This window comes from Cryptomeria japonica, chromosome 10 (genome assembly GCF_030272615.1).
Source record: "Cryptomeria japonica chromosome 10, Sugi_1.0, whole genome shotgun sequence".
Taxonomy (NCBI): domain Eukaryota; kingdom Viridiplantae; phylum Streptophyta; class Pinopsida; order Cupressales; family Cupressaceae; genus Cryptomeria; species Cryptomeria japonica.
Window position 1 is genome coordinate 118377901 of NC_081414.1, and position 13866 is coordinate 118391766.

Below are 13866 nucleotides of genomic sequence, written 5' to 3' on the forward strand. Positions count from 1 at the left end.
GGATAATACTGTCAAGTTAGCCCTTACATTCTGAAAGTATAATTCAGTTAATCTAGAACTGAGATAGTCTGTTTACGAAGAACGATAATGGCCATAGTTGAGGAACCATCTACTACTAAATATGCACAATTATGACCCTGCTTGGTAATAGGTGAACTTGAAAGTAAATCCATGGAAATTGATTCCCAAGGTTTGGTGAGTACCAACAAAGAAAATATACATTCCCTAATTCTTGTTAGCCATTGTGGCTATAACACAGGCATATAGGATTTAGTGTTTTTGCAACATCTAATCTAATATGTAGCCAGAAGAAATACTTTCTCAATACTGTGAGGTCATTCTCAATTGCAAAATGATCAGCAACCTTGTTGAAGTGAGTGCTTCATATCAAATTCCATTGATTTGATTCATGCAGTACGCACAAGTGTTCCAAGTGATAGAAGAGTCTGTTTTGCAAGTAGTAATATGGAACTGACCTATTGCCCTGCAATTTGGCTGATAGTGGGGAGGACAACTCAGGCGGGGTCTGTTTAAATAGTTTGCTTTAGGATTGAGACTTACCTTCTTTTGCTTGATGTTTAACTGGAATTGCTAAAAATATTAAGATCATTTTTTATATTGTTCTTACTGCAATTTGCTTTACATTTGCAAAAAATTCAGCAGTTTGTAATTCATTATGAATGATGGTCTCTTTACCAATATATGGTACTTTGAATGCTTTCATGCTTGAACAATTGCATGGAGCTCTTGGTCATATGTGGGATATTTTATTTCTATGTTAGTAGATGTTTCAGTGTTAAGAAACTTGGTGACCAAAGTGGGTGAGGACGGCACTGAGTGCAGTTTAGGATACATTAGTCTCAATATCAAATGGTTGCCAAAGACCAGGCAACACAGGTAGTGGCATATCATAATATCCCCAATCTATTTTTTTTTTGTAATTTTGAAATTTTCTGATTTTTTATTTTTTTCTGAGTTTTCTGAGCAAATAAACAACTAAAACAGCAAACTGGAATGGTGAACAAATACCAAATTTGCACAAATAATATGCCCTAAACAGCAACTATAAATTCTGATCACCATACGATTGGCAGGAAATTACTACTAAGATCTTCATTATTACTGATTCAGTTTAACATAAACAGCACATACAGCCTTCACAAACTGATATATAAACCCTCAAAGCAATATTAATTAATTGCAACAGCTGATGTAAACCTTAGAATGATTATCATGCACGGATCTAGCTCATACAACTGATAAATTAAATTTTTTGTAACATTATGCCTTATTTTATGCAACCAATAACAAAAATATTTGTAATTTTAAATAACCTTTAATGCATAAACAAGTCTGGAATATTATTAGAATTTTGGCTTGCTGTATTGTGGTCCCCACAAAGCCCTAACCTCCTAAAACAAACTTACTAAAGCTGTGCAGGATTTAGAAGTAGTAGGTGCGGCATAGTTATTTCTGAAGGAATAGGGGGCTAGACCCCATTAAATATCATGACACTCCACCTAAGAGCTGCGATCCTCATTGGAAGGTGTACAGCAGATTTTAAACACCAATAAAAAGCTGCTATTTCCTCTAAACTAGTATCCAATTGCTGCGCTGGGAATTATTTGGTAAGGCATTCCTTATATATGCTGAAATTCCTTAGTAGGCTGGTTGGAAATTGAACAACAATCTGAACACTTGGAAATAATAGTCTTTTCTGCTCACTAATTATATTAATATCTCTAATTTTTTAAATTGGAAAATTGATCAGCAAATATTAAAATTCATGAAAATGCCTTAAAGATCTTCAAATGATTTACTTGCAAATACCAATCGGACATTTGCGATCATTAAGCTCAAATGCAATCCTTTAGTAGAATTGCCTTCAATGAATGAGAGGGTTTTTGTTCTCAAGTTCGTAATGGAAACTGAAGGGTTTTCATCCTTTGATAAGCCACAACCAAGGGTTTTTGTCCTTGAATGCTTTAAACTTTGATTTGAAAGGAATAGTGAAATGACAAATAGAATGTTTTGTTTTGTGCCCTTGGCCTCTTTATATAGTTGCCTTTTTTAGGCCCTACCTTTATTTTTACTTAAAATTATATTTCCCTCCAATTATTAAAAATGTTTTTTTAAATTACGGCCATAGGTCTTAATTTTTGAATTGCATTTAAATAAAGTGTTAAATCACCTTTAAATGAAATAATATGGGATCTAAATAATATTTAAGTGGACAAAAGTGATTGGTCCTTCAAAAATATTATTAATTCTTTGGTTCTAAAAAGGGGGCATGACACAGAGAACTAGTTTTGCATTTCAATTCCTTGAATGCTTTTTATTTGCAACGAACTAGTTGAAGTTTCTTTGGCATAGCCTTTGGTAGCTGGATTCAAGGGTCAATGATGTGAGAGAAACAAAGTAGAAATTCTTATAGAAATTTGCTGGCCCAAAGAAACTATGAAGTTCTCTAGAGGTCATTGGTGTAGGCCATTAGTGAATGATGCAGATCTTGGATGGATCCACATGTATTCCATGAGCATCAACAATTTCTCTTAGTACCCATACAAGTTGTGTTGTTGTAAGATGTTGAGAACTTGTTGAATGTGTGATAAATGTTCTTCCCATATTTTGTTGAAGATATATATCCCATTAAGATAAAACCAAATGAAGCAGTGAATGGCTAAGTAAGGTCATTCATCATCTACATGAGTGTCCTAGGAGCATGGTTAAGACAAAATGGATAACCAATTATTCAAACAAACCTTCCATTGCTTCGAAGTGTGTCTTCTAGAAAACTAAGGTTCACCAGGAATTTGATGGTACCCTGACTTGATATTTGTCTTTGTTAACAACTTGGCACTATGGAGCCAATCTGGTAGGTCTTCTATTTGAGGAAGAGGATAGTGGTTCTTCACAATGAATTTGTTCAAGGTTGTATAGTCAATAGATAGCCTCATGTGCCATCCTTATTTGGCACTAGTATGTTTGGGGTTCTATAAAATGAAGAGGTAAGCTTGATGTGCCATTTTTCCACAAGCTCATGGTTTTGCTATTAGATCTTTCCAATTTTTAAGAATGATTGGTAGAATACTGCGGCATTAGTAAGAGATAATCCTTTAATCAGACTCATAATATGGTTTACTCCCACTTCTTAGGCACTCTATTTGGGGACTGAAAAAGATCCTTGTATTTCTCTAGTCTAAGTTGTTGGTTCGGGTTTAGCAATTGTTTTTCTGAGTTGGTATGGCTAGGTTCATCTGTTCAACACACATTGAAAATAATCATAATTTGCATAAAATGTACAAAATAAAATTTAGGAGATATATGATAATTGCTAATTTAATGTCAATTGGTAAATGTTGAAGATAAACCAAAATGATTTATATTAATGCAGCCTTGAAAGTCAATATGAATCAAAATATTGCTCTTCATCAAAATCATTAATATGATTAACTGGTTTGTGCTGCCGGTCCCACTTCCATGAGTTGCTTTAGTTGTATTGTTAGTGACTTCTAAGTCAATTTTTTGGGATAGTTTGGGTCTTTGTTATTGTTTTTCCTTTTTTCTAATTTAAGATTGGTTTTTAAAAAAATTATTTATCAGATGGGTTCTCTTTGGGCAAACCCAATCAAGACTTGGACCAAGGTGTGTTCCCACTTTTGGTTTGACTAGGGCTCTGGTAGAATCCAATAATAAAGACTCCAATACTTGGTTTGGCAACTGCTTTTTCGTTGAGGGAGGTGCAGTCTTAGCTTGCTTTGTGAGGATGTCTTTCTGATATTTAGGTCTACCCGAGTGCTTGGTGTTGATGAGTGAAAGCTTGAGGATTACTTCCAATATGTAGTATCTATTATCTCCAACATCTATGACAAAATTCCTGAGATTTGCTCTGTAGATTGCTGGCATTGGAAATATATGGTTGCCCAAGTAAAGCATTATGTACCTCAAATTGCTCTACATCGCAAAGCGCTACATCTTTGTATAAATTTTCTAAAAATAAATGAGTAAGTTTTGAGAATTTATTTTTCATTTTTCTTTACTCTTTCTGCTTGCATAACCATTCAAATTGGTGTAGTATAGAAATAGAAACCCTAATGCAATCTAAAATGCATGATATAGTCAGTGATCCAGACCGTAGGTGATGCAAGATAGGAATAAAATGCATAAGAAAATGTACCCTGCAAAAGAGCCCCGTAGAAATGGGCCCAATGTGATGTATAGTATTAATTACCAAATAACCCATATCTTGAAAATTAAGGTTGTATAACAGCATGAGATTGGGAGGCATTAGTAGCAGCTCCTCAATTGAAGCACATTTGGTATGCGGAGTGGATAGACCTAGAGCAGAAAGAGGTAGCTGAGAGGAGCAAGGTACAACTCCTAAATGAGATCACTGAAAGTTTAAGAGCTTTGGTAATGTAGCCACGAGAATCGCTGAAATGCATAGTGTTAGTGGTAGCAGTCATTTTTCCTCCAACACGAAAACAATATGCTGGCTAGGTGTAGGTAACAACCGAGTGCAATATATACTACTAAATACTAATTGCAAATAAATAGAAATAACGATATGCAGTTTAATAAAGATTGCGATATTCCCAATCTAATCTCTTTTCTGATAATTATCTTTTACTAATTTTTCTAAAAGGAAATGAGTGAGCTTAGAGAATGCAATTTTTCTTTTTTCTTTAGCCTTGCATGAACATTCAAATGGGTGTAGTACAAAAATAGAAACCCTAGGCAATTTGATATGTGCAATATAGCTGGGGATCCAAACCTTTGGTGATGCAAAATAGGAATCAAATGCACAAGAAAACGTACACTACAAAAGAACTCCTTAGAAAAGGCTTCATTGTGATGTATAGTACCAGCTAATCCATATCTTGGAATTGAAAAGTTGTATGACAGTATGAGACTGGGAGGCATGAGTAGTAGCTCCTAAGTTGAAGCACATTTGATATGCAGAGTGGATAGACCTAGAACAGAAAGAGGTAGCTTCTGAGAGGAGAGCCAAAGGCAAGATGCAACTCATAAATGACATTTCTAAATGTAAATCTAAGAGCTTTGGTAATGTTGAAATGAGAATCACTGAAATGCGTAGTGTTAGTCCATGTATTGAGTGGTAGCAGTCATATATCGTTGCCTCTTTTCTGAGAATAGTTGTCATTGTAGTAAAAGCCATAAAGAGATAGTTATGAACCCGTTGATACTTCAGAATTTAGGTTTACCAAATAACGGTTTGCTACCATGTTGATTCCACCGGCTTCCACCAAAAGCATTCCATCATACAAGTGTGCACAAGCATTTCTGTCTTTTCTCAATTTATTGTAACTCGTAACAATTTGTAGTTTATATTGTATTTCTTTCATTCTATATTGTTTGGGGCCACCTACTTTATCATGATGGCTTATTGCACTTTTTGTGAAAATCATTTGGTCAGGTGATACCTGTGGTATATATCAATTGCATGCATCATAAATACTAAAGACAAGTTGTGGTAATCATGCTGATAGGTTGTATTTGTCAATATATTTTTAACTATCCCTAAGGTCGACATGTTGGTTTTTATTAGTTAAAATATATGGGATTGAAAAAGCAGAATAACAGGCATGAATATTTTAATAAGTGAATCTTAGTCTAAAATTAAATACTAATTTTTTCTAACTAATTTTTTGCTACAAAAAAATGTCACTTGCAAAGGACGAATCAGCTGGGAGGATTTTAGATCTATGTCTTCTACACATAGCCATGGCAGAGATGTTAGTTCTAGGAACAAAGCACCAAGTTGTCATTAATGAGGTATCAAGTATGGGTCAGAAATGGTCACCAAATTTTCTTTCACTTTTTGCTTTTGCTTAGATCATGTCAACAGGCTCTGAGGAGTAAGAACACATATTTTGAAATCGCAGGCAGTTGACTTGGCCAAACGATTTTGTGATGGTGCTGCACCTCGTATCATTAATGGCTGTCTTACAAGTTTTATTGAGAAAGAGAATTTAAGGAGAAAAGTTCCTTCTCAGAATCAAGAAGATCCTTAAACATAAAATTTGATTGTAGACACAAGGTGATGAAGTGCATGGCAGAGCATGAAAGAAAGATTAAGAAATATGTACACAAGGAGGGAATCAGCAGTGGCTGGTCTGGGGTCTATCAGTAATATCTCAATATATAAGGAATGCTGGAACTGGAATACCAAGTTTATCTTTTTCAAAGCTCCAAGCTCTCAAAACAACGTGCATTGAATCCAATATGTTGTATGATATAGTTTAGGCTGAAAAATGTTGTGTAGTGTGAATTATTTTGCTGCAGTAAGTTGTCTATTATCCTCACGGGGCACCAAAGGATTACTAAGTTTTAATCACTTCCGTTAAGTATATATATTTACATTTTAATATGTTTTCCACTACTGCGTAGGGCTAATGTGACTTCGTCCATCATAAAAAGAGGCGGTGCAGAAATGATTGTAATGAAATAAATATACAGAAATTACCTGTGTTAATGAGTGATTGACGGATTTATGATGTGAACAAGGACTTTTTATAAGGTGCATATGAGGCTTTCATCTTTACATATGGTTTCCAAATAATGCATTTAATTTATATGGGTAGCTGTGGAGGGGAATTCTTCTGTTTATTGCTATCCATCTACATGATTTGTACAAATTTTTCCAGTTCTGAGCACCGCAAGTCTATTTTATCTATTATTTGAAGGCAATGTGATAATGCTTTATTCAAACTTTTTGTTTGGCCTTTTGGATTCTTGAGTGCATGAATCTTATAAGTTTTAAAACTGATTGGAATAAACTTTTAGCAGAATAGTCAGATCTAAATTTGAATTTTATCAAGGCATGATGTATGCAACTAATTCAATGTCTGCCTAAATATTGCCATTCTTTGATCTGATTGAATATTTTAAGTTGAATTCTTATTTCATTTGAAACTCTGAATTATACCAAGCTATAGAGGTACCCATGCATACTAGAAGGATGTCAGCTGTATATTTATACTGATAATACGGATAGTCTGAAACTTAAGCAACATGCATTACTTCACTGCCTATCTATTGAAATATGGCTGTATAATTTTAATTTTTGCCTATCATAACAAAAATTAAAGAATGGAATTTTTATGATAAATATGCAAGAGAGGGTTCCACTTGAAAATGATGCATATCAGTACCAATCTCAAAGAACAAAGTTACTGAACACCTAAAAGATAAATTTAAAGAGTATTATAAAACTTGTTAAAAAATCATGATGTTGATTCATAGTTCAGATACTTCTGCAGAAGACATGCTGACCTATTTATATCAGCCTATGATTACCAATTTACCACAATATAAGAATCCATACGTAAATGGGTATCTGCTACTCCTTTGAGGTCATGGATTCTCAATCTTACTTGGAAATTCATTCTTTCTCAACACTAATCTGCGTCTAGCTTGTCTGATTTTGCACTAAAATTAGTCTCTTCATGAGTCATTGCTATTTCTATTTGGTACTTCTTCATCAAGACCATACATTTTATAAACAAAAACCAACATGATGGACTACTATTAGTTTCACTCATGTAACTGTACCTGTAGCTGTACCATGCCATTTCAAATAGATTAAAAAGTTAAAATATAAATATAGCGTTTCAAACAAAAAAATATAATGGAGACAAAGGAAAAAGGAAAAAGCATACCTGAACATTTCATAGAAAGATTGAAATAGATACCATATGTCTGTGCTGCTATTTTTGTAACTAGTCTTCATTGTACCAATGTTTTCTTTTCCATTATGATTAATTTTAAGAATTAATTTTTCTTTGGGTGGACTTAAAATGATATTCAAAAAGGAAAAAGCATACCTGAACATTTCATAGAAAGATTGAAATAGATACCATATGTCTGTGCTGCTATTTCTGTAACTAGTCTTCATTGTACCAATGTTTTGTTTTCCATTATGATTAATTTTAAGAATTAGTTTTTCTTTGGGTGGACTTAAAATGATATTCAATTCTCATTTTCAAGAAACAATTATCTGATTAGCGCATTAATCGCCCATATTGATTCAAATGCTTTCGGCCAATGAAATTAAAAATAAATAATTTTCAAATATGTTTATTTAAAAAAATTGTATCTATATTTTAGGGAAAGTTAATATATTCTTGTATATGAAAATTTTCTGTAATATGATTGGTAAAAACATATGCATTAATAACATGTTAAGAACAACATGATTGTTATAGTTCTAGCAGGAACTAACAAGTGTATTTTCTTATTCCAAGCTAGGATAGAAGAGAACAATCATTGCAACAAGTTGTAACAACAATCTTGAACATATTGTAGGACAAAAACACAAAGAAAGAGTTGAAAGAACATGTTGCAGAACTCACTTTTTATGCCATCACTTGGTTGGACTAGTTGAATTTGCTGCTCTTTCTTCAGCTTTACAAGTAGCACTAAATGAGGATGTTAGCATCTAGACCCAAAAGGCCTCAATTTAGCTACAAAGGAATGTAGGGAGACTCTACAGGCTCTAGGAAGTCATGTAATCAGAAAAGAAACAAAGGCTTACCACTCAATTAGTGATAAAGCATGGTTGGCTTATCAAATGGCGTCTTAAATTGATGAAGCTTGATGATGTAGGGGGATTACATCTCAATTTTGCAATAGATGAAATTCACCAATTTTGATGAATTTCTCAAAGAAATAGTGTTTGAGCAAGAGGAACTAGATAAACCAAAAGAGTTGCTACAAGCTAGTCATCTTAGTTTCAAAACATTAGCATTAACTAAAATTGAAAAGGTTGTTGATGGCCTTTGTTGCACATTTTGAGAAAAGTCTTCTTTGGTTAGATTGTCATAATTTTTTTTCAAGGGGTTCTCATTTTATCTACATCTACCTATCATAGAGGAACTCATAGATGAAATTATCTACATCTACCTATCATAGAGGAACTCAGATGAAATGATGAATAACAAGTTGAAGATATAGGCTTTTAGGATGAGTTGGTTGATTTTCAAGAGCTACAAGAGCAGGTTAGAGAAGTCAATATTTTTTGCAACAAGTTAAATTGAGGTATCACAAGGGGTCTAATTTCAATGATCTCGTAGATGTAGTTAGATATTTCATCGATGCATTCCCAAAAGACAAGGAAAAGTAGATGTTAGCTTTTAATTTTTTTTTTTTTTAATAAATCGATTAAATGTTGATAATTTTTTGTGAAGTCAACTAGAAATTGTAGTCACTTCCATTTCTCTTTTTTTTTATCACCCTAGTTTAGCTTTGGTTCAAAACATTCAAGATCCACAATTTTTGGGATGGAAGACTATTTATTTTTCTTTCAACAATCATTTTATGGGTTAGAAAGTCATTTTTTCTATGATAGGTAAATAATTTTTTTTTGCAATTTTTAGCATTGAACTTCTACCGGATATTGTACAGAGGTTGAAAATTTTTAATATAAGGATATTGATTATCTATCTTTGAATGATTTTTGATCATGGTAATGGTGATTTTATTTTATTTGTATAACTTACAATTTAGTAAAATTGATTGTTAGCAAGAAATCTAAGGGAACAATTTTCTAGTGTTGTAGTCTTTATAACCTAGACTCGGTTCTATTGAGGGAACATGTAATTAGATCTGGATGGAAGGTTAATTGTTAATCAAAACAGGAAGGACATACACAACATTATACATCAGAACTTAAAAGCATTTGATTTCTTTATATTGAATTGGTACAATATAAATCCTTATAATCTCCATATACTCATGTATACATTCCTTATATCTCCTTATATGCTTCTATTTACTAATTGCCTTTCTGCCTTACTATTATCCTCACTACCCACCCTTAGTGAATAGATTTCTTGATATATTACAACACAAGATGTGACCCTTACGAAGTATCCCTAGCCTACATTATGTCACAAAGCTCACGCTTCACGAACCTATGTAGTAAGATGCGGCAAGATCTCCAGATCTTTGTCTATGCTCTTTTCCTTGCCAACAGCATCCCCCCTTCAAAACCTTGACTTGTCGTCAATTCAAGCTTGTCGTGCTCGAAGGATGTTTTTGTAGATATCTTGAAGGGTATCAAAATTATCATCCCATTGCTTTTTCACGAATTGAAGCTGATTGATGTGAAATTGGAGTTGTGCCATCTATTTTTTTGCTTCTGGAATTGTGGTAGGTATATGAATGTTCTGTGGGAAGTGTTGGGCCTCCTATATGATATCAATAATGTGAGCTAACCTCAGGTTGACAAACTCTGTTAACTAGTGGAACCGGTTCTAGGTTTTGTCCCTTTGCTCCTGTAGCTATTGTTATTGATCATGTAGGTCCTCAATGTCTACTCTTTCTTGTCCATCCATATCCTTCATGGCATCATAGTCTTGGGATCTTTGGATAATCTTTACCTCCAAGGTGTCCATTTGAGCCTTTGTTTGTGCATCAATATTAGGCCATTATAAGCAATATTGGTATAAACTATTGATTTCTCCTTGTATAGTTTTCACTATGTTGATGTGATTCTCCAGTGTAGATCGGGGAACACGCCTTTTTCTTTCTTCATCCATTTTGGCTTTTTATAGATCTAATGTCACTTTTTTTATGGTGTTCTTTTGTAGGGTAGTATCTTGAAGCACTTCATCTATTAACATCCTCAGCTATACCAGAAATAGTTGTATTGGGTCCTCTTTAAGATGATGAAACTTGCCCTATATATCTTTCACCATTTCTTTTATCTGATCTAAGTTCTCTACATGTTTCTTTAGAAGTTCATCTTGGGCTATTTGTGGAAAATATCCCCTAGTAAATTTTTTTTGCAAATGGGAGATGCTTATCATATCCACTCGTGTCCCTACAGTCGGCAACTAGAGTAGTTATGAGGATGACACAGGTTGAATATTTTCTATCAGGCCAAGAAGTTCTTTATAGGCTGCATAGGAGATGTTACAGAGGAGGAAGGTGTGTCGGACTGAGGGGGCTATGAGGACTGTTCTAAAGAAGTTTTATATTTTGCTTCTTCCTCGTGCAATTGCTAGTAGGCTTTTGTTGTTGCTTCTGTAATCTCCACTTTGACTATCTGGGTTATCTCCAATTTCTCCATCAGTAGTTTATTTATCCTTTTCTTTGACTGGAGCTCCTTTGTTTGTATCTCCTTGAGCTTTTGCTTCTATGGACGTATGATGGCAGGGGCGACTGTTTGAATGGCCAACTCTTTCGACTTGTCTTTTTCTTCAACTGCTTTCTCTCATCGGAGCTTGAGTGTAGTAGACAAAGGGTTTGAAAGTCTGTACAAGAGGTCCTCTATTGTGGTATTAGAAGCTACCATATATCTTATTATTGCTTTTTTAGTTGTCTATTTGTTTGGCATAGTCATATCGGGGTGTAGTGTCTTTTCCAAAATGTCCTTTTGGAATAGGCCACTCTATTACTAGTCCTCATCCACCAGAGTGACTATAGGGGTTGATGCATCCTCCGATTTGGGAGTTTCCTTCGGTATTACTTACTTCAGTTTGTTGTTTGTGGTTCTACTTCTCTCTATGCCTTTCCTTTCCTCCTTGGCCCCTTCTTTTCTGCACTCATTTTTAGTAGGGCCTTTGTGGCTTCTTCTAAAGATGTTTCTTTTGTTTACTAGTGTGGTTGACAATCTCCTTTTCCTCGGTCAGTTGATTGTAGGCTTTGTGGAGAAAGGGGTATCTTTTAGTAACTAAGTCCATGTATTCCTTTTTTTAGAGGGTCTTTCTATCTTAGGGTCCTTTGGGAGGCTTAACAAATTGGCTGCACAGAACTCTATCTCTATGTCGGTGACCTCATAAGGTAATGGTGGTATAAAATAAGTTAGGGTTCAATTGCCTCCATTACGGTGTAGTCTTTGTCCACTTGAAACACAAGACTATCTAGATACTTTTGGACCATAGCGTTTGAAATTCTCCACCTACCCTATGTTCTCTTTTGAAATGACTCAGAGAATCCCCAAAATACTTGTGTGAAGGCATTGGCATCTAGGAAGTGCTTAACATGATCTTGCAATTAGGTTGCAACTAGTGTATTTGAATCCCACACTTTTCTAGCATATGAGGGCAACTCGTTCATGAAATAGAAAGCAAGACACATTAACATAGTACCATACCAGAAGTTATAATGTATTTTCTTTGTCTGGGTTGTGTTCTCCTAGTAGCTCCATTCATAGAATTTTGCATAGGTCAAAACCTTTCCCCTGGATCACCATTTGATAGGTTGTGGGGATAGTAGTAGCAGTGGCAACATCTTCCCATTTGGTGAAATAGATTTTATATGCAATCATCTTTATGGCATATTTGATAGTTGGGTTGGTGATTTTTAGATGTCCAAGCTCCTCGCATTGAAGATTGCCTAGTGAGCTTCGTGACCTCGGTGTTTTTGATAGCCTTCTTTGAGGGAATATCTCCTTGTACTAGTAGTCTTGTTAAATCAAGTGATACCATAATTTAAAAAAAAAGAATCTTTCCACTCTTAATCTACTTCGCTTGCCCATAAAGAAATCTAATCAAAACTCTTCCATGATCGACAATATTTAGATGGAAATAATTACCCAAGTACACCTTCCCATCATCACATTATTTATACTTAGTTAACTACCCACAATGTGAATTCATGTAAAAAGATGCACTAGAATTAATAATCCACCCACCTTGTTATGCATGTGTAGCCAAGGATACAATAAATGCACCAACATAATTTTCAGAGGATATGTTAGATTCATCATTTGAATCATTCTTTTTCTTTTTTTCTCCTCTTTACAATCCTTCAAACAATGACTATAATTTTTGTAATTCCAACATGATTCCTTGGACTTACCAAGAAAATCAGATATCCCAAGGGATTTGGATCTTGATTTGTCTTTCTTTCCATTATTTTTCTTGTTTTTTCTTTGGATCTACCATGGACTGTAAGAGCTTCCTTAGTCATTTTAATTGTTTTCCTTTGCATTTCTTCAAAAAGCAATGGTACAATCACCTCATCCATCTTGAGTTTAGTGAAAGTTCCCAATGGTGAGTATAAGGTGGTCATATGAATTTATAAAATAGCATAATAAAGTTGTTACACCAATTCTTGTACTGCAATTAACTCTAGTGGAGATTAGCTAGGAAACTATCATATTGAAGGCATTCAAATGATTGACTATAGATCCACCATCCTCAATTCTAAGAAAATATAACTTCTTTCCTAGGAATAACTTATTTACTAAGTATTCATCCAGATAAATTTCGCCAAGCTTTTTTCATAGTTTTTCTTCAAAATTCTCTTCACGAACATCTAGTAGACCTAAACCTACTAAACAAGGTCTCACATGACCATTGTCTTTTTTACCATCAAGTATTAGTCTTGTTTTATATCCAATGTATTGGTACCAAATAATGTAACCCATATAGTTCTATAATGAGCATATCATACATATTTAGTTTTCAAAACTCAAAAATATTGCAATTAAACTTCTTCATTTCAATTCTTGATGTGCCTTCCACCTCTTCTTGTAATAAGACCTAAATAAATCCTTTATGCAAGCTTCCACTCAATTAAATATTATTACAAAAATTCATCTAGTCAACAACTAGGATCAAAGGTGATCAATATTTGATTTCAATTGAAAGGAAAAAAGCTATGAGAAAATACTTTTTTCTCTAATCTAATGAGTAGAGCAATGTGTAAATTTTAATCTTTACCACACAAAGTTGAAGCACATATAAGCATAAAATAAGTAATATACCATGCACAAGTGTATGTGGCGAAGACCATTACATGAGAATAAGCTCACTCCAAAGAAACCTAATATATTATTTAGTAAGCTAATGGATTATAATACACTTACCGAGTAAGCCTTCACATTGAGTATCA

At 34.1% G+C, this 13866-nt stretch overlaps 1 protein-coding gene across 3 annotated transcripts in view; it reads left to right on the top strand.

Moving 5' to 3' along the window:
• The window catches only part of LOC131072618 (uncharacterized), a 98960-nt gene extending 92395 nt beyond the window's left edge, over positions 1 to 6565 (top strand). The window contains exons 6-7 of one of the 3 annotated variants that reach the window (XM_058008840.2): positions 5698 to 5796; positions 5907 to 6565. In XM_058008840.2, the coding sequence (XP_057864823.2) occupies positions 5698 to 5796; positions 5907 to 6035 (228 nt within the window). In that variant the 3' untranslated portion in view covers positions 6036 to 6565. Of the gene's footprint in view, positions 1 to 5437; positions 5498 to 5697; positions 5797 to 5906 lie in introns of those variants that run through there. The other 2 variants (XM_058008841.2, XM_058008842.2) reach the window with 2 other exon arrangements.
• The last annotated feature ends 7301 nt before the right edge of the window (positions 6566 to 13866 follow it).